The sequence below is a fragment of the Myotis myotis genome, unplaced genomic scaffold (genome assembly GCF_014108235.1).
Source record: "Myotis myotis isolate mMyoMyo1 unplaced genomic scaffold, mMyoMyo1.p scaffold_m19_p_11, whole genome shotgun sequence".
NCBI classification, from domain to species: Eukaryota; Metazoa; Chordata; class Mammalia; order Chiroptera; family Vespertilionidae; genus Myotis; species Myotis myotis.
The window spans coordinates 55163962-55185614 of NW_023416315.1; the positions used below are offsets into that span (position 1 = coordinate 55163962).

Consider the following 21653-nt stretch of genomic DNA (forward strand, 5'->3'; position numbering starts at 1 on the left):
TCACAGAAAAGTTTTCTATATGTATTACTGTAATTTTAAATTTATACTGAATAGGTCTAGTAAATGCACACATTCACCAGTCACCGAGAGTAAACAAATGCACAGGACTGGGGCATGGCTTAGCACACGTTAAAACTGCTGCAGAAAGTCATGCCACGTTAACAACAGAACCAATTACCATGTGCATGATATGGTGTGATCATATGCTCATCATTCGCCAAACACTGTTTACAAGCAGTGGACTTTTTCATTTAAATATGTAGACCACAGCTGTAAATAATTTTATGTAATATTTATGTCGGCAAAATTACTACACAGTGTTTTTTTCCCAACATATGGCCTGTTCGGTAGAATTTGTTAAAAATAACAGTGAAGTAAAAAAAAAACCCAAAACCCTGTTAATTTAATTATAAGCAAGTCTTGGTTCAAAAGCATTTTAAAATTAACAGGGTGTTAATTTTCACATATAACTTATGGACTACAAGTTTTGTCTGTTAAATCCGAAGTCCGTTAAATTGAGGGTTTGCTGTATACAGGGGTGGGGGCAAAAGTAGGTTAATACAAGCCTGCAACCCAGGCATGTGCCCTGACTGGGAATCAACCCTGCAACCTTTTGGTGCACAGGACAATGCCCAACCAACCGAGACACACCAGCCAGGGCTCTCTTTATATTCTGATGGAATATTAAATGCCACACTTGGTCTATCTTACCAGTCGCTTGCTATAAAGTAGTGCTGTACTGCTGCCACTGGAAACTGCCCATTTAGAAAAATGCATGACATGTTCCAACTGTTTAGAAAGTCCAGCCACTTCCTGTTGTTGTTGCATAAGTTTTATGCGATGGTCCTTCGCCAGGCTCTAAAAAGAAAATAATTTCAAAATTAATTCTGTCTGTAACATATCTTAATGGTCATTTTCAGATTACCATATTAGAATAACCATCACCTTTAAGAAACTGAAAATCCTCTTAGTGTTGCTTTTACACTTAGTACAAAGGATCAGTCTTAATGCAGCAAAACACTGTGCTCCAAATGGTCCTTATAGCCACTGCTACCACCACCACCACGGCCTCCATGGCCCCTAACCTCCACCCTCAGTATGGTTTTATACACTGAATGGCCAGATTATTATGACCGGCCAGATTATTATGACTACCCCATCAGTACTTCATTGACACTTCCAAAAATACTGAATATTGAAAACTTCCTAAGGAAATACTCTCAAGGTTTTATTATTATTATTATTATTATTATTTGCATAACTAATTCACTTCATTGTACTGATGGGGCAGTCATAATAATCTGGCCACTCAGTGTATATCTGGGACTTAGGTTTCTGTTCATGTTATCTTCCAATATCCAATAGGAACAAAACCTGTAGATTAGCTATAATACAGTAAATGCCTATTAAATTCAATACCCACAAATAAAATAAATATAACCTTTCCAGCAATCTAGTAAATTACCAGATCATATAATTTACTCAATCCCATGATTTCACCTTTTAGGCATTCTAGTCCTCATTGCAACCATATGGTAGACAACATGTATGCTTCGCATGTGGTAAAAAAGCTGTAACTTTTTTTTGGTCTAGTGAGTGTTACATGGTGACTAATGTGCCAATGCACTCTCAGAAAAGCTACAGAAAAGCAGTACACAGAATTTCTCTCTGAGGGTTTTACCTTTCTCTAAGGAAGTACACAAGGAAGAACACAGGTTAATAAAAAGTGAAGAGCACTGAACTTGGGTTATTTTAAAGGTTTCTATCCAAAAATCTCCTTTACCTAGCAAGAAAAGAGGAAGAAAACAGGGCTTTCTACTGGCTTAAAAAAAAAGTTTAAAGTAAAATTGCTATGCTCCAATATAGACTTATAGTCTCAATAAAAAAAAGAACCTAGATCCCAGCCACAGTCAGTTTCAAATGTTGAGAATGTACATGTGCTAAATTGAATTAAGGGAAAAACTGCAGTGACTATTAATGGCTTTGTCATATCTAATTTAAAGCTCAGAGATAACTTACTTATTAGGTTATTTCTGACCTCTGTGAAAACTGTTTCTTTGGAGGCATTCTAGAAAGAATATTCTGTTTATTTTTAATTAGGTTGCAAATTGAGAATCAGAAGGTCTAGTTTCTTGGTATTCCATAGAAACAACTATTTGGTAGCCTGGCCAGGGTGGCTCAGCGGTTGAGCATCGACCCATGAAGCAATAGGTCACTTGTTTGATTCCTGGTCAGGGCACATGCCTAGATTGTGGGCTCGATCCCTAGTAGGGGGTGGGCAGGAGGCAGCCAATCGATGTTTATCTCTCTCTCTATCTCTCTCTCTCTATATATATAGATATAGATATAGATATAGATATAGATATAGATATAGATATAGATATAGATATAGATAATCTCTATATATGATCAATAAAAACATTTTTAAACAGTTCTATAAAAACTGTAAGGCAATAACGTTGATTAAAAGTAATACTGATGACTAAGTTTATTCCTAGAGATTGGGAATTTGGTCGTATTTTGTTTCTATATTCTTATTTTTTTTAACCGGAAAGTAATTTTGATTTACAGTGAAGTTTGGAAACAACCACAGCCACTACTGATCTCTGAGAAAACAATTTGAAGTCGATTTTTATTTTAAGCAGAGCTTTGAAAACATTTTAAATTGTTTAAATGCAGCTATTAAAACAGAAACAGAGAACCTTGAAAAAATAGTTACTGTAAATAAGGTCTGATTCTTCCTGGACAGAATAATTCTTCACTAAATAAGTATTTGATTATAAAAGAATAAAGTATTATTTTAGTCTTTGTTTCCAGTATGGTTGCTAAACCATGGTAGTGGCCTTGCTTTGCAGGGGACAAAACTTTCTAACAAAGACCTTATAGTTTTGTCAACTATAAAATAAAGATGTTGGCTCTGGCCGGTTTGGTTCAGTGCATAGAGCGTCGGCCTGAGGAATGAAGGGTCAAGGGCATGTACTTCAGTTGCAGGCTTGATCCCCCAGCTCTGATCAGGGTACATGCAATGGAAAAATATCCTTGGGTGAGGATTAACAACAACAAAAACATGTTGAACTAAATTATTTCTAGGAGTTTTTTTCTAATCTTCAAACATGACAATTCTTTTACTCTTTTCTCATTCTAAATTGCTTCTTTACTGTGAATTCCTTCTGTATCAATATACTAAAAAAATTCTAAACTATCATGCAATTAATATGTTAATATACCATATAGAAGTTGTAACCTCCATATATTTGAAGTCAAGCAGTGAATTTGGATCTTGACCTTCAGGAACATAAAACAGCTGATGAAGATAGTAATATCTTTCTTATCTTCAGTGGGAAACAACTACCCAAAATGCCCTGGCTTTAGTAATTAACACTATAAAATGTTAAGGGCAGGAGGCACCTCCTTTTACCTAATATCTCGTAAGGTTAAATGTATACAGTTGAGAACTAAACATAGCTAATTAGTGTATCTTTCCAAAATTTTGTTCAATTGCACTCCAATCCTTTGGTGATGCAAAACTGTCACTTCAATGAATCTCTAAAATGATTCATCTCTTCAATATTTACAGAGTTTCCCCTGCAAGCAAGGCATTATGTTAGACACTCTGGAGTAAATAATAATAATTAACAAAATTCCTAGTGGGAGTATCAACCTACTTGCTAGGTGGGAAGCTGCGGATTCATGAATTGTTTAATGTAGCCAATTAGATCTTCAAATTGAGTTTTTTTAATACTTCAAATTGAGTTTTGAAAATACTTCACACGAAAAGTTTCTAATAATTCAGTTATCTACATTTACCTTATAGGGTATGTCAAAAGCTCAAAAATGCTTAAATTTTTTTGTTCAGAATTATTTTATTTGGAAATCAACTGAAATATAATAAAGAATTATAATCTATAAAAAAATCATAACTCTGGCCTGTGTGTGCAGTGGTTAGAGCACTGGCCAGCACACCAGGGTCCTGGTCAAGGGCACGTACCTGGGTTGCAGGTTCGATCCCTGCCCATGTCAGGCCTTGTGCAGGAAGCAACCAACCAATGTGACTCTCTCACATCAATGTTTCTTTCTCTCTCTTTCTCTCTTCCTCTCTCTCCCTCCCTCCCCTCTATTCTCTCTAAAAATCAATGGGAAAAATATCCTCAGGTGAGGATTAACAAAAAACAAAACTAACATCATGATATAATTTGGTTTAAAAAATTATTACTGGATATACCAAAATAAATGTATTTTCTATCCTTCCTATAAATAGCCAAGTTCTGGAAATCCCATATAGCATATATGGGCATCAACCGCATATATGCTGTTAAATAACACACCCATTCATATTTGCCCTCAGTTAAACTTTCTTAATGTAGATTCACTCTAATTTTTCAGGCTACAGTACTATAAAGATTGACATTAAAAAAAAAAAAAAAGACATTCCTACTGTTTTATAAAGCCATAAATTATCAGCTTGACAATGCAGAGCCTGGCAAAGGAAAACATGGGAATGGAGAAGAAATACTACTGAATCATAAAACAATTATAAGAAAAAGGCTTTGATTTCAAATTCGCAAATACATATGAAATTCTATTAAATCATACTAGTATGCTGCATTAACAGTAACTTACCTCAAGCTGATGCAGTAGAGCTTTTCCTTTTTTATTTATTTCTACCATCAATGTAAAAATAGCAACTTTAATATCTTGTTCCACTTGCTTTTGATTTTGATTTACTTCAATTATCCTGAAAATTAAATGAAGAGGGGAAATATAAGGCAGGAAAATTGTTTTACAATGTTTAAAATTGATTTTTTAAGGTCTAAATTAGACCAAAATGTTTTCAGCACTTAAAAAAGCTCAGCTATTTCTAGGATGCTTCAGTTTAAATTGACTTTCTTGAAAACAATACAGCAGAAATCCTATTCTTCTGAAAGACATAGTCATTTAATTCAACCTTAAAATCAAAATGCATAAAAAACATTTTAAGAAAATATGTTTTGGAAAGATTATGGTGACACCCAGGAAAATCAATACTCAGCCTAAAAAGATGATAAAGAAAACCATGAATCTAAAAGAGTTCTATTTTATTCACTGCAACTAAGAAGTAGGAAAGGGTAAATGTGTCACTTTTATTTAGTCATGTGAACTACTACAGTACCCATTATACCTGAATAGAATAAAAATGACAATAGTAGTTTGTTACTTTTAATAACACATTTGTCTTTAAATAAGCAGCCAAATAACTACTTTATGTTTAATCAACCACCAAATATGTTTTTTCCTTTGATTAGAAAAAATGGAAATGCTGTTTTCATAGAGATCAAGAACAGAAAGAAAATACATAGCATTACATCAGAATATCTTACAGAAGCAGAAAAGAATAATGGGGAACCCACTGAATATTATAAGAGAAATAAAAAGCTTCTTTTCTCCTGTTTCTCCCAGTTACCTTCCAAGACTAAAAAGGCAGAGATTTTGTTCTCTGTTGGAAAATCTTCAAGATAATTATTTAACATCAATATTGGCTAGAGGATCAAAAAAACTAATATAAATCCTCGTGATTGTAGGACAGGATAAAAAAGGGGCAACCAGTACCATGTTTGCACATGTGTGAAAATGAATGGTCAAGTAAGTCAGTCTAGTAAATTTAATCCTCCTATAATCAGGTAGGCAAATAAAGATATAAGCAATTAACACCTAATCCAAAGATTCTTTAATTTTTCCAATTCAAAAACCAAAATACTAAAAAAATAAAAGCCCACCAAATTTGGATAATTCACACTAATTTTAAGTCTAGAAATTTTCACACATACATGGTCAACTGATATTCTACAAAGGTGCCAAGGCAATTCAGTAGCAACAGAAGAGTTTTGTCAACAAATGGGAGTTGGAGCAAATGGACATCCATATGTCAATTTAAAAAAAAAAGGAAATACTCTATATATTGTGAAAGAATAAGAAAAAAGTCAAAATGGTGAACTTCACCAAGGGTGGATCTTTCACATAAAATTAGTTTTCTTACAAATTGCTACCATTTGCTACTAGATTGTAGAAATGACTATCATTATCTCTCCTTAGCCTATCTAATAAAGAGGGAATATGCTAATTGACTGCCCCGCCCTCAAAATAGCGCCCACAGCCAATGAGGGAATATGCTAATTGACTGCCCCGCCCTCAAAGATGGTGGCGCCCACAGCCAATAAGGAGAGAATATGCTAATTGACTGCCCCACCCTCAAAGATGGCGGCACCCACAGCCACAAGATGGCTGGCAGTTGTGGGTGATCAGGCCAGCAGGGGTGGAGAGTTAGGGGCGACCAGGCCAGCAGGGGAGGGCAGTTGGGGGTGACGGGGCTGGCAGGGGAGCAGTTAGGTATTGATCAGGCTAGCAGGGGAGTGGTTCAGGGGTGATCAGGCTGGTAGGCAGAAGCAGTAAGGGGCAATCAGGCAGGCAGGCAGGTGAGTGGTTGGGAGCCAGCAGTCCTGGATTTTGAGAAGGATGTCCGACTGCCCGTTTACTTATGGGATCGGGCCTAAATGGGCAGTCGGACATCCCCCAAGGGGTCTCAGATTGGAGAGGGTGCAGGCTGGGCTGAGGGACACCCCTACCCCCCAGTACACAAATTTTGTGCACCGGGCCTCTAGTTCTATAAATATTAACTACAAGTTTTCAATTACTCAGTTACAAAATATTTTTAACCCACCAATTCACCAATTATTCTACTTGGAAAAGTACAGTATTGTGATTAAAATATGGTAAGGGAAATCGTTTTTGGTTAACTACAGTTATGTGAAAGAGAAAGGTAAAATGAAATGAGAGCTGATCAGAATAATAAAAACTGACACACTAAAACTGTTACTACCACAATATATAATGACTAGCTATACTACTAATAATGGGACACCAAAAAAAGTTAACTTATATAGAAGAATTTTTTTTTTAAATCAAGGAATTCCTTGAAAAAAATTCCCAAATGCCCAACCCTGGTCATGTTCCAAAATTATAAGAATAACAGTTTATGATTGCTCTTATGGAAGATGAACCACAAAAGCCTTACAAAATTTTCTGAGAACAGCACTCAAATCCCCTGTAAGGCTTCTCTTATCCAGCTCTTTCTAATAAGCATTTCTTGATCTGTTTAGGCAGACACGTTAAAAGAAAGGGGATACGGAATTTCATAGGGTTGTAAAGGTTGCAAAATGTCAGTGTGTGCCCCAAATGGGATTAAAAAAAAGGGGGAGCAAGACAAACTCCCTCTTCCCCACAGAGGCCAGTGGTTTCCTCCACCAATCACTGAATTGTGAGACAGGAGCCTTGGACAAATGGAAGACAAAAACATAATAGATAATATGTAGAAACTGTGTAATATTGTACCTGACAAGGAATAAAAGGTGTGTGAAACAGTGTAACAATCCCTGTCTCCTGGTCCAAATGTCTCCAATTCATTGCAGTTAAGATAACAGCCCAGAGGGGTTATCACAAAGTTTAGCAATTCTTAAAATAGCATTTATGTATATAATCAAGTGTTAAAATATTTTACACTAGCAAAAACAGTTGATTTTATCTTTAAAATCCTGGTATTTCTTTAAAATTAAAAAACACTGATAATGATGAATTATCGATAACTTAAGTGAGCTGCTATAAATGCAGTGTGTCATCAAAATACTTTTAAATTTCATGGCTGAAAAGATGCTTTCAAACCCAAACTGTCCAGAAATCCAAAATTTTGTAGAAGTCTTATTAACTCTGTTATTCGAGTCATCTGGCAGCTTACTTAGATCTATTTCACCATGAGTTAAATAAAATGTTCTAAAAGTGAGTATACTTAACACATTATATAAAGATGATTTATTATAATACCATAAATGAAAATTTACCTGTTCTGGATCTGATTTCCTGTGAATTTGATGTACTTTGTTTTTTCCATCAATTTGGTGATTAGTGTATCTATAATCACTTTCTGATTCTGAAAAGCTTCTTCTATAAATTGATATCTGAAGAAATAAATAAACAATTCAATTATCACATGAATTAATCTGTGTAAAATGAGGAAAAGCCCCAAAGCAAAGAAATAATAGAAAACTATTTAAGATAATAAGAGTATAAAGAATATAAACAATCAGTTAAAATACAAAATATAGGTGACCCCCAAAAAATGTATACACACACTTTGAATAATTACAAAGGCAGTATTAATTAAAATATATTTCATTGTCAAAATTGAGCTATCAGCTATTAAAGTGTGTATACATTTGTGGGGGAGGGGGCACACTCTATATATCCCTATAAGGCAAATTTTCCCTCTTGTGGAAATTATCCCTTAAGAAAGAGGGAGTCTAGCCCTGGCTGGTTTTGCTCAGTGGATAGAGCATTGGCCTGTGGACGGAAGAGTCCCAGGTTTGATTCAGGTCAGGGTACGTACCTAGGTTGCAGGCTCCTCCCTGGCCTGGGCCATGGTCAGGGCACATGCAGGAGGCAACCAATCAATGTGTTTCTCGCACATTGATATTTCTCCCTGTATTTCCCTCTCTCTCTTCCACACTCTCTAAAAATCAATGGAAAATATCCTTGAGTGAGGATTTTAAAAAAAAAGAAAAAGAAAAGGAAAGGGGAGTCTTTACAGATATTATTCAAGGACACTCTTTAAATTATTTTGAAAATTTGGGAGACACACATGCATTATCACGGTTTTAGAGGATTACAGAGCTCACTTGGCCAAAAAGTAATAACAAATATTTAGGCAGATTTAACTATTTTACAATTTCATAATTATGAAAGTTTGATGCTTATAAACATTTTGAAGATCATTTTTAAATAATAAGCCCTTTTAAAATATTTAACTTAGAAATGAAGATGATAGCCTCTGACAAATAAGATGACTCAAGAGTATCTTGAAAGACAATGATGTAAATGATACATATGAAGATTTTCATTGGAAGTTTTTCATAAAATGTATAAATACAGTACTTTACGTAATGTAATTTGAAAGTATAATTAAATTAAATATAAAGAGGGTGGTCAAAGTTAGAAAAAAAGAAAACAGATAATTTCATTCCATTTCCTTTGTACATAATCATATTTGTAAACAATGACTGTTTAAATTCCTTCTTAGGTAACAAGATTTTTATTTTAAACTTTTTTTCATTACTACGCTGTTTGGGATCCTAATACAGTGTAATGCTGAATGAAATGGTCAAAATGGTCATCTTTATCTTCTTCCTAAACTCAAAGTAAAAACTTTGAATATTCTATTTATGATATTTACTAATTCTTTTCATAATCTTTAGCAGGTTTGAGAAATTTCCTTTTATTCCTAGTTTGCTAAGATACACACACACACATATACATATATATGTTTAAATGTTTTCATATTGATTTTAGAGAAAGAGGAAGTTAGAGGGAGAAACATCTATCGATTGCCTCTGTATGCACCCTGATGGGACAGAACCTGCAACCTGAGCATGTGCCATGACTGGGTATTGAACCGGTGACCTTTTGGTGCATAGGACGATGCTCTACCTAGCCACACCAGCCAGGGCAATCATGGGTTATATTTTTAATTTAATGTTTCTTCTGCCTCTACTGAGATGGTTATATAATTTTTCCTTATTCTTTAAACATATGAATTACATGATGATTTTCAGATGTTAAATAAACTTTGTACTATTAATAAGGCCAACTTGGTTGTGATTACATTATCCAAAAATCATACTACTACTGAATTTGGTTTCCCAATTTATCTCTTAGAATTTTGTTATTCAACTAGAGGCCCAGTGCACGAAATTCGTGCATGGGGGGTGTCCCTCAGCCCGGCCTGCACCCTTTCCAATCCGGGACCCCTAGGGGGATGTCTGACTGCCGGTTTAGGACTGATTCCCTGGGATCGGACCTAAACCGGCAGTCAGACATCCCTCTCACAATCCAGAACCACTGGCTCCTAATCACTCACCTGCCTGCCTAATGCCCCCAATGGCCCTGCCCTGCCAGCCTTATCTTGCCCCTAACTGCTCTCCCCTGCTGGCCTGATCGCCCCTAGCTGCCTCTGCCTGGGAACCCATGACATGGCTTTGTCCAGAAGATGGCGCGTCGGCATGGTCTAATTAGCATATTACCCTTTTATTAGTATAGATTACAGTTTACATTCAATATTATTTTGTATTAGTTTCAGGTGTACAGCGTAGTGGGTAGACAATAATATACTTTACAACTGCTTAGAATTTTTAGGTTCATCTCATGGGTGAGACCGCTCTATAATTTTCTATTTTTACTCCTCATAATCAGTGAAGTTTACCTGGATTTGTATTTTACTTTATGGGAAAATTACAAATCATGGATTTACATGAAATTGAAGGACTAATCTAATTTTCTTTGTTTTTTTGTACTAGTTTTGGTAAGCTGTACTTTCTAAGAATTATCCCATTTCATGTAAAAATTTTCTATTGACAGATATCCTTTTTAATTTTTTAAATATATTTTTTACTATTGATAGTATTACAGATATCTCCCATTTTTACAGATATCCTTTTATATTTTTTAATTCCTTTACAAAATACCTCCTTATTCCTATTATTTGGGCCTGCTCCCTTCTTAATCACTCATAAAAAGATTTGGTAATTTTACTAGTCTTTCTGAAAGATCCAATTTTTGGCTTTAACTATTTCATTAATTTCTGCACTTGTCTTTATTATATCCCTTTCCCCACTTACTTAAGGTTTAATTTACTCATTCTAACTTGAGATAAATGTTTAACACATTCACTTTTTAATCCTATTTAATATATGCAATTGTATATTTCTTTCTAATCATGGTTTTAGCAGTATATTTCAGAAATATTTTCATTATCATTCAGATAAAAATATTTTCTAGTATACTATATCAGGATTTCTTTTTTTACACTTTATTAACTCATTTTGAAATAATTTTAAAGATAAATTTGCAATAGTACAGAGTTCTCACATATACCTTTAACACTGCTTAGTGTTTCAAATATTGCCTCCTCAACAGCCCTTTAATTCCTTAATAATTAGTATGCCATTTTCTCAAAAGGATCTTCTATTGTTTACCCATAATTATAGGAAAATTGACATTGAGATAATACTTCCATCTAATCTACAGACCATATACCAATTATGTCATTTGTCTCACTAATGTCCTCTATAATTTCTTCTCCCTCTAATCCAGGATACCATCCAGGATAATACATCATTACATTTTGTTTTCATGTGAACTGTATTCCTTCATTTTCAAATATTTGGAGATTTTTCTCATCTATTATTATTTTCCAGATTAACTGCAGAGTTTACACAAGACTTTATATGATTTTAATTCTTTGAAATTTAAGACTGCTCTGGAATGATTAAATTCTTCCTATTTATGTTTGAAAAGAATGTGTATTGGGTACAGTATTTCTTAATGTCCATGAGGTTATTTATTAATTGTTATTTTGAATTTTATGGGAAAATCCTTATTTTTAGTGTGCTTGTTTTGTCAATTATTGAGATGTTAAATTTCCCACTCTAACTGTAGATTTGTTTACTTGTTCTAAGTTGTTATTTTTCTTTACATATTTTTATTTTTATTTTCTTTTTCTCTCTCTATTTTAAAGGGCATAAATTTAGAACTGTTCTATCTTTTAGATTAAGAAAACCATTTTTCATTATAAAGTTTCCCCCTTTATCTCAATGCATTTTGCTATGCCAACTTGCCTTTGGTTGGTGTTTGTATGGCACATCTTTACCTGTCCTTTTTATATACTCAGGTTTTAGATGTTTCTCTTATAAAAAGCAACAGACTTTCTATTTTCTTCTTATCCAGCCTGAAATATTTTGAACATTTTATCTATTTACATTTATTATAATTACAATACATTTATAGATCTATCAAGTTCTTATTTAATCTGCTCTTTGTTGCTTTTTCTTTCTTTGACCTGTGTTTAGACTGATTAATTATTATTCTATTCTCCCCCCCAAAAATACTTTTACTATTCTTTCAGTGACTATTCCAGATATTACACAACACAGATCTTGACTTATCACCTAATATTGATTTTTATATTTTTACCCTCCATCCTAAATTATTCATAAGCCTTAGACCATGAACTCCACATCCTCCTAACACCGTGGTTGGCAAACTGCGGCTCGGGAGCCACATGTGGCTCTTTGGCCCCTTGAGTGTGGTTCTTCCTAAGCCTTAGGAGTACCCTAATTAAGTTAATAACAATGTACCTACCTATATAGTTTAAGTTTAAAAAATTTGGCTCTCAAAAGAAATTTCAATCGTTGCACTGTTGGTATTTGGCTCTGTTGACTAAAATGAGTTTGCCGACCACTGTCCTAACATGTCTGCTGTGTGATATACAACACACATAATGCAAACCAACTAGATATTTTTATTGCTTTCTAAGTCAATATTTATTCAGATTTACAAATGCTTATTTTAACTGTTTTTATTCTGCCACACATCATCTCCCATTTTTCTTCTGTCTAAAGTGTACTTTCGCCCAGCCAGCATGGCTCAGTGGTTGAGCATCAACCTATGAACCAGCAGGTCATGGTTTGATTCCCCGTCAAGGGCACATACCTGGGGTTTTGGGCTCAATCCCCAATAGGGGGCGTGCAGGAGGCAGCTGATCAATGATTTTCTCTCATTATTGATGTTTCTATCTCTCACTCCCTTTCCCTTCCTCTCTGAAATAAAAATATATAAAAATTTAAAAAATAAAATAAAACAATATGTGGGGGCTAGTGGTTCTTAGTTCAGGGTGATCTTGCTCCCAGGACCATGCATTTTCAGTTGTGACAACTGGGAGGATGCTACTGGAATCTAGTGAATAGAAGTCAGAGATGCAGCTAAATACCACATAAAGCATCGAACAGCCCCCAAAGAATTATCTCTGGCCCAAAATGTCAATAGTGCCAAAGTTGAAATATCCTATATGATAAAAGCCTAATATGCCAAGTGTCCGGTCGTCCGTTCAACCAATCAAAGCGTAATATGCTAATGAATGCTAAGGTTGCTCAACCACTCGCTATGACATGCACTGACCACCAGGGGGCAGACGATCAGACGGTCGACCAGTCACTATCATGTACACTGACCACCAGTGGGCAGATAATCAACCAGTCAATCAGTCACTATGATGTGCACTAACCACCAGGGGGTAGATGCTCAACGCAGGATCTGCCCCCTGGTGATCAGTGCACTCCCACAGAGGGAGCGCCACTCAGCCAGAAGCCAGGCTCACGGCTGGCGAATGCAGGAGACTCTCCCGCCTCTGCAGCAGTCAGACATCCCCCAAGGGCTCCCGGACTGCGAGAGGGTGCAGGCTGAGCTGAGGGACACCCCCGCGCCCCACATCCCAGTGCATGAATTTCATGCAACAGGCCTCTAGTTCCTGAGTAGGCCAAACAAAACATTATCTGCAGACTGCCATTTGGTTGGGTGCCAGCAGTCCTCTACTTTCATAAAGCTATATTACAAATCTATGTATATAATGAAAGATGTTGGTACCTATGCTCTTTATGTTCTAATAACTGGCAATCCCGACATGTCAGTTTGTCGCATGTTTCACAATAAAGCTTTAGCTGCTCCTTCTTATGAAAGGGACAAAATACTGGTCGCTGACTGGTCACACCAACTGCTTCTGGAGAAACAATGAGAGCCAAAAAAAGGAAAATTAACGTAATTGAATAGTAAATAATTAGATTCTACTGAGATATAAAAGAACTACAAACAATTTAATCAACAACATCACTACTTCTAGGTTTTACATCTGTTAAAATGTTAAGTATTCTTGGCATTTCAGAAGGAAAATATAAATGAGCTCTTCACTTTCCAATGTGTAAATTCCAATTATAATTCAGAAAAAAATGTGGTTAAAAATATGCTTTATAAAATTAAAAAGTCTTAATGGCCCAGATAAGTGAGTGTGAACCAATTTGATGTTTTTTATTCCATGTACAGGGGGACATTTTTAAAAATGCAATTCAGAAAATATAATAAAGATGTGGTTAAAAAAAAGAAATTTCACCACTTTTGCAAAAATACTAACAAATGATACCCATCAACACAAGTAATTATAAAGTTTTCACTATTATACAGTCATCCGTGTAACTTTACAATAGTTAACCAGAATAGGAATAAAATTGGGCAATACTTACTATAATGTTAAATGGAAAAAAACCAGAATACAAATAAATATGATTAATTAAACAGTTATCTAATAATTTAAAGTAAAATCCAAACATTTCAGAAATAATCTCACCTTCAGAGATAATCAATATTAATAACCTGGTATGTGTTCCTTTGGCTGTTTTTCTACATAACTATATATATTAGTGGGTATTTTGTTTTATAAAATTTAAAAAATAGCACTATACTTATTGTCTTGTAAACTGTTTTTTTTCCCCCCACTTACCTCTATGTTAGCTATCTTTCTATGTTAGTAAATACATCTATGTATATATTAACTATACTAGAGGCCCACTGCACAGATTTGTGCACACTGAAAGGAAATTAATTAGAAGTAGTGGCTGGCAGGGCAGGACTGGGCAAGATGGGCTGGACACGCCCTGGAGCCAACCTCCTGCTGTCCCTCCCCAGCCGGCTGCACCTGGGGCAGTGGCAGGGCTCCAAGGGCATCTGTGGAGTGAGCAGGGTCCCTCCGGCAGGCGGCGTCCTTCGGCCTGGCCTGAGGGGATTGGGCCAAAACCGGCAGTCTGAAATCCCTCGAGGGGATCTGGAGTGCAAGAGGGCACTCTGCAAAGTTGCTGTTGCTCGGCGTTGAGCGTCTGCCCCCTGGTAGTCAGAGCGCGTCATAGCTACCAGTTGGACAGTCGCTTAGGCTTTTGTGTATATAGACAGTATTCCATCAAAAGGATATACTACCTGGTAGTGGTCATTTAAATGTTTCTCATTTTTCAATATTGTGTGTTAGTGTTGAAACAAACAAATGAAATGTAAAAGTCATTGAATGTTTCTGTAAGACAAATTCCTAGTAATAGAATTGTTGGGCCAAAAGGTAATTTATATATACATAATTAAACAGTACTCCAAAAAACTGTACCAATTTGTACTCCTACTTGGGTAGACTATTAGCTTACTAATAAGATTTTCTCAGTATTTTTAATCTTCACCAATTTTATTTTAAAAAGAAAGAAATATTTCACAATCTTTAGGTGCATTTCTTTAATAACGGAGATGGAAACGACACATTCATCAACCATTTGCGTTTCTTTAAGAGTCTGTTTATAACCTCTTATTTTTCTGTCCAATTCTCTTCACAACTTGTAAACACACTTAATATTTTTTTCCAAGCACATGATATTGCTTATAAGTGTATCAAAACATGTCAGCGTAGAAAGGAAAAAAAAAATGGTGGGAGGAATAGAGAAAAAGAGATTAAAAGAACTAATTCATTACCTGGAGATACTTCCTCTTTCTGCCTCACAGTATGGTCTTTTGTGAACTTCACCCTTTGATGAGCTCTGATGCATGTCTTACAGAGCCATTCAACACACTCTACACAAAACCCATTAGCTTCTGCATTGTCCTCACAGCTTGTACACACCTAAAAGAAACATATCACATCAATTTTTGAGAAAAATGAAAAGGTGGTCACAATACTAGTCATATGTAAATGATACAACCATACTTGACTCTATCAGTTACCTTCTAAACAGGGTTTGTAAATTTAAACTGACATTATGCTTATTTTGTTTTGTTAATCCTTACTCGAGGATATTTTTTCCACTGAATTTTAGACAGAGTGGAAGGGAGGGGGTGAGACAGAGAGAGAGAAATATCAATTGGTTGCCTCCCACACATGCCATGACCTGAGGCCAGGATCGAGCCTGCAACCAAGGTATGTGCCCCTGATCAGAATCGAAACCAGGACCCTTCAGTCTGAGGGCCAACGCTCTAACCACTGATAAAACTGGCTAGGGTCTGATATTATGTTTTAAACTATAAACATATGAAATGGAAATACAAGGACACTGTCCTTAGTACCATACAGCAAATATTGCAGGCACTATGCTAAGTGTTGAGGTTACAACAATCAGGAAAAGCAAGCACAGTGCCTGCCCTTGTGATATCGAGTCTCACAGATGGAATATGGGTTCAAATCCCAGTTCCCCCACTTACCAGCTGAGTACTCTTGGGCAGGTTATTTAGAATGCTTATGCTTATTTATTTAAGATTTTTAAATTGATTTTGAGGGAAAGAGGAAGGGAAATGGGGAGAGAAGGAGAAACATTGATGTGAGAGGTAAACATCGATTGGCTGTCTCCTGCATGCCCCACACCAGGGATCAAGCCCGAAACCCAGGTATGTGCCCTGACTGAGAATCAAACCTGCAACTTTTTGGTGCACAGGACGCCGCCCAACCAAGCCACATAGGCTCGTTTAAAATGCTCATGTTTAAAATGATGGTAGTAATACAGAACTTACTGAGTAGTTGTGAAGATTATATATGAGACAAACATTACTGGAATAATCACACTAAGACATAATTACAAACTGAGAAGTGCTATAAAAGAAAAGGTATGAGACACTGTTAACAACGTACAGTTGGGGAAACTGATTTCACTTTAGTGGGGTTGCAGAGACGGGGAAAAGTGAGAGGTGAGATTACTCAGACAAGGCTTTCTCTAAGGAGATCATATTAGCACCAAAATATGAAAGTTGAGTCATCAATTACTGATGACAAGCCTTTTAGGCAGAGAGAACAGTATGTACAAAAGCCTCCAGCAAAAAGACCATAGCAGGTTCAAAGTGCTGACAGAAAAGTAGTATGGCTAAAGTGGAGAGATCAAGGGGAAGACTGGCAAGAGAAGCTGGGGACATAGCAGGCAACAGCCAGGTCAGAAAGGACCACAAGACAATTTGGTCTCTGACTAAAGAAGTCTCCTAAAAGCTTTTAAGCAGTAAGTGAAATGGCCAAATATGCATTTTTAAAATCACCACCACTGCAATTGTAGACATGAGATTAAAAAGGGGGCAAGTGTTCCAGCATAGAGACAAATAGGAGGCTTTTTCAGTGGTTTAGGTGAAAATGAGAGGAAGTGGAGATAAATAAGGAGACTTAGAAAGTAAAATAGCCTGGCTGGAGTGGTTCAGTGGTTGAGCGTCGACCTAGGAACCAGAAGGTCATGGTTTGATTCCTGATCGGGACATTTGCCTGGGGTGCGAGCTCGATCCCCGGTGTGGAGCATGACGGAGGCAGCTGATGAATGATTCTCTCTCACTGTTGATGTTTCTAGCTCTTTCCTCTCCCTTCCTCTTTAAATTATATGTGTGTGTGTGTGTGTGTGTGTGTGTGTGTGTGTATATATATATATATATATATAAAATATGTGTATATTATATATATATGGAAGTAAAACAGACTGGTTTGTAGAATGCCCAGCATGTGGGAGGTAAAGAAGATAGCTCCTATATTTCCAGCTTAGATTACACCATGTACATAGTTTTTCCAGTTACACAACCTATAAGTTGTTGTTATATCATTAGTGATTGAGGGATGGAAAAATTTCCTCCTCAGTCAGTGGTTTACATTAGCCGAATTCCAAGTTACCTGGACAGTATTTCTATTAACTAAAACCTCCCTTTTTTAGGTCTTATCATCTTCAACCTTTCTAACATCATTTGATGCCACTCACTCCGACTTCCTAGAAATCATTTGGATTCCTCGAAACCTCCGGATCCTCTTATCTGTCTGAATGCCCCTGAATCGTACCACCACTCTTTTTCCTTTGATTCTGTAGATTTTTGTTGGATGTGGAGATTGGTCTCATCCACTCTCTTAGCTTCAACTGTCACTTCAATAAGGATGCCCCCCCCTAAAACAGTCTCCACACAATGCTTCAAAAACGAATAAAGGATCTCTATGTATACGGCTAGGGAGGGATCGCTAGTACTATATAAAGTAAAATTTAAAAAGAAAAGTGAAAAAGCAAGCATGCCACTGCTTGTTTAAGAAAAGATGGGGTTTGGGTGGGGTGACTTATTTGCTTATATTGTTAAAACATAAAATTACTCAAAATTATATATAAATAATATTAAAAATAAAAGGATAAACCATTAAAGAAATTCTCTATAAGGCAGAGAATAAACAAGGTAGTCAGGTAGATGAGATGGGGATAGATGTCTGAGTTATCTGAATACACCCTGTGCTACAGATTTTACTTTAGAACTATATAAATGTTTTATATGTAGTTATACAAATTAAAAAATTTAAATCCTTAAACATCAAAAGCAAAAATGAAACAATTGAACCTGTCTTATCAAGTGGGTGGCTTAGCCATGTAGAGAATAATTATTTACTTCAAGTAACTTTAAAAGATGACAATTTGATTAAGAATCGCCAGTGCATACACATATTCTTACTGTCTTTCTTGCTTTCTGTTTTGACAGACACAACTCTATAATTTCTACTTTCAGCACCAATTCTATTCTTCAGTACTCTTACTCAGCAAGCCATATTTTTGTTTTATGAGCCGGTTTCACATTACATTCCAAGAATAGGTGGTACTGCAATGCCAGAGGAAGAAAGGACTTAATCTTCTTAGTGGGCTTCCTATTTGCTGGCAATTTCTGTGCACACCACACAAAGCAGCAGTTCCTTCCAAAGCAACAGTTAGCGCAAGCTTGTAGTTTTTCCAATACTTGTAAAACCAGCACTAGAAATATCAACATCACCAGCCTACTCTTGTTCCTCTGAGGTCTGAGATTCTAAGGCCAAAGGTTCAGAGACCATCACAAGACAAACAGCATCTCCTCTTCGGATGTTTTAAACTGACATTCCATAAGGCCCATACTCTAACTTATAATATTCCAAACTTTATCTTTGTTCTCAAAGCAATCTTGAAAAGGAACAAAGCTGAAAGTATCATACTATCTGATTTCAAACTATATTACAACAAGACTATTGCCGGGAGCCGGTCCATGCTTGCTGTTTCAAGGGACCTGGCATATATGGCATACTGTTCTTAATATGTTTGCTCACCTTCTTGGCACTATGTGTTTTAACCAAGGTCTCTGAGAAAGGTTGTTTCCCCAGGTAGGGATTTTCCCCTGAAGTTAGGGAGGGAATAAAACCTCTTAACTAAGTGCCAGGCGGGTAATTAATCACTTTAACTAGGAACAATCATGCTTAAGCTACATAATCTTTACTCCCTGGAATGGAGATAAGAAACGCCCTAACCTTTGAATAGAGATTGATAAGATTGAATCAACTGGTATAAATACAGATGTAAGAAGACAGCAAGACTCAGAACTCAGAAGACAGAACCTACAACACAGAACTTAGAAGACAGAACGAAGAAGACAGAACCTACAGACAGAAGAACTTCGCTGGAGAGAACATGGCAAAAGATCCTGGACTGAACCTGACTACAGAAATTGGCAAAAGAACCTGACTAGAACCTGGTGACTGAACCTGGCTGGAGAACCTGGCTGGAGAACCTAGCGAGGGAACATGGCTACAGAACCTGGCTAGAGAACCTGGAGAACCTAGCAAGAGAACATGGACACAGAACCTGGCTGGAGATCCTAAGCAGAACCTCTCTGGAGATCCAGACCAGAACTTGGCTGGAGATCCTGGCTGGAGATCCTGGCTAGGCTGCTGATCAACTGAACACTGTCTCTGTGTCCTTCCTTCTTCGCCGACTCCGTCTACGCCTTTGGGAACCCCTGGACCTGCTGGGGCAGGACCCCGGCAGGCTATAGTAATCAAACAGTAGGTACTGGAATAAAAAGACACACAGACCAATGGAACAGAATAGAGAACCCAAAAATAAACCCATATCTATATGGTAAATTAATATATGACAAAGGAGGCAAGAATGGGGTAAAGATAGTCTCTTCAATAAATGTTGGGTAAACTGGACTGATATCTGCAAAAGAATGAAACTACACCACTTTCTCACACCATATAAAAGAATAAACTCAAAATGGATTAAAGACTTAAAAATAACACTGAAACTATAAAACTCCTAGATGAAAACACAGGTAGTAAACTCTAACATTGCTCTTAGTAATATTATTTTGGGTAAGTCTTCTTGGGCAAGGGAAACAAAAGAAAAAAACAGCCCTAACTGGTTTGGCTCAGTTGACAGAGTGTCGGCCCACAGACTGAAGGGTTTCATTCAATTCCAGTGAATGGCATGTACCTTGGTTGTAGGCTCGATACCCAGTAGGGGGCATGTAGGAGGCAGCTGATCGATGTTTCTCTCTCAGCAATGTTTCTAACCCTCCACCCCTTTCTCTTTATTTTATTTATTTATTTATTTGTTTGTTTATTCATTTATAAGAATTTTTGTTATGGTGTAAAAAGAATAAAAAGCTAAGAAAGAAAACAGGCACACAAAATAAAAATGGCTACAAACAGGTACCTTTCAATAATAGCTTTAAACGTAAATGGACTAAATGCTCCAATCAAAAGACATCGAGTGGCTAAATGAATAAAAAAAACATGACTCATATATTTGCTGTCTACAAGAGACCCACCCCAGAATAAGGGACTGACACAGACTGAAAGTGAAGGGATGGAAAAATATCTTTCAGGCAAATGGAAAGGGAAAAAAAAAGCTGAGGTAGCAAAACTTATATCGGACAAAATAGACCTCAAAGTGAAGGCCACACATAACAAGAGATAAGGAAGGCCACTTCATAATACTAAAGTGATCGATACAACAACAGGATACAACCCTGAAAAACATATGCATCCAATGCAGGAGCACCCAAATACATTTAAAAAAAAACTCCTGGAAGATATCAAAGGAGAGCTCAACAACAATACAATCATAGTAGGGGAATTTAATACATCACTGAATAAATCCTCTAGACAAAATATCAGCAAAGAAACAGCAATCCTAAATGACTCACTAGATCAGATGGACTTAATTGACATCTTCAGAACATTTCACCCCAAAGCCACGGAATATACATTCTTCTCAAGGGCTCATGGGACAGTTTTAAAAATAGACCACATATTTGGTCACAAGCAAAGTCTCCCCAAATTCAAGAAGATGAAATCATACCAAGCATCTTCTCAGACCACGATGGCATAATAGTAGAAATAAACTACAATATAAACAACCCAAAATACTCAAACACTTGGAAGCTGAATAGCATGTTATTAAATATTGATTGGGTTACCAATGAGATTAAAGAAGAAATTAAAAACATCCTGGAAACTAATGACAATGAAAACACAACAATCCAAAACCTATGGGACACAATGAAAGCAGTCCTGAGAGGGAAGTTTATAGCTCTACAGGCCTATCTCAACAAACAAGAAAAAATGGTAGTAAATCATCTAACTCTACAACTCAAAGAATTAGAAAGAGAGCAACAAGAAAACCCCAGAGTGAGCAGAAGGAAGGAGATAATAAAGATTAGAGCAGAAATAAATGACATAAAGACCAAAAAAACAATACAAAAGATCAATGAAACCAAGAAGTGGTTCTTTGAAAGGATAAACAAGATTGATGAACCTCTAGCCAGGCTTACCAAGAAGCAAAGAGAGAGGACCCAAATAAACAAAATCAGAAATGATAGAGTCTAAATAACAACAGACCCCACAGAAATACAAATGATTGTTAAAAAATACTATGAAGAACTCTACTCCAACAAACTAGAAAACCTGGAGGAAATGGACA

General features: G+C 36.3%; 1 protein-coding gene across 7 annotated transcripts in view; it reads right to left on the minus strand.

The window, feature by feature from the left end:
• TRIM24 (tripartite motif containing 24) overlaps positions 1-21653 on the minus strand; it is a 113003-nt gene that overhangs the window by 45967 nt on the left and 45383 nt on the right. For all 7 annotated transcript variants that reach the window (XM_036329020.1, XM_036329022.1, XM_036329019.1 and 4 more), the window contains exons 3-7: positions 15412-15559; positions 13501-13633; positions 7869-7985; positions 4621-4735; positions 712-858 (exon numbers count right to left, since the gene is read on the minus strand). In XM_036329020.1, coding sequence (XP_036184913.1) covers positions 712-858; positions 4621-4735; positions 7869-7985; positions 13501-13633; positions 15412-15559 — 660 coding nt within the window. The remainder of the gene's footprint in view (positions 1-711; positions 859-4620; positions 4736-7868; positions 7986-13500; positions 13634-15411; positions 15560-21653) is intronic.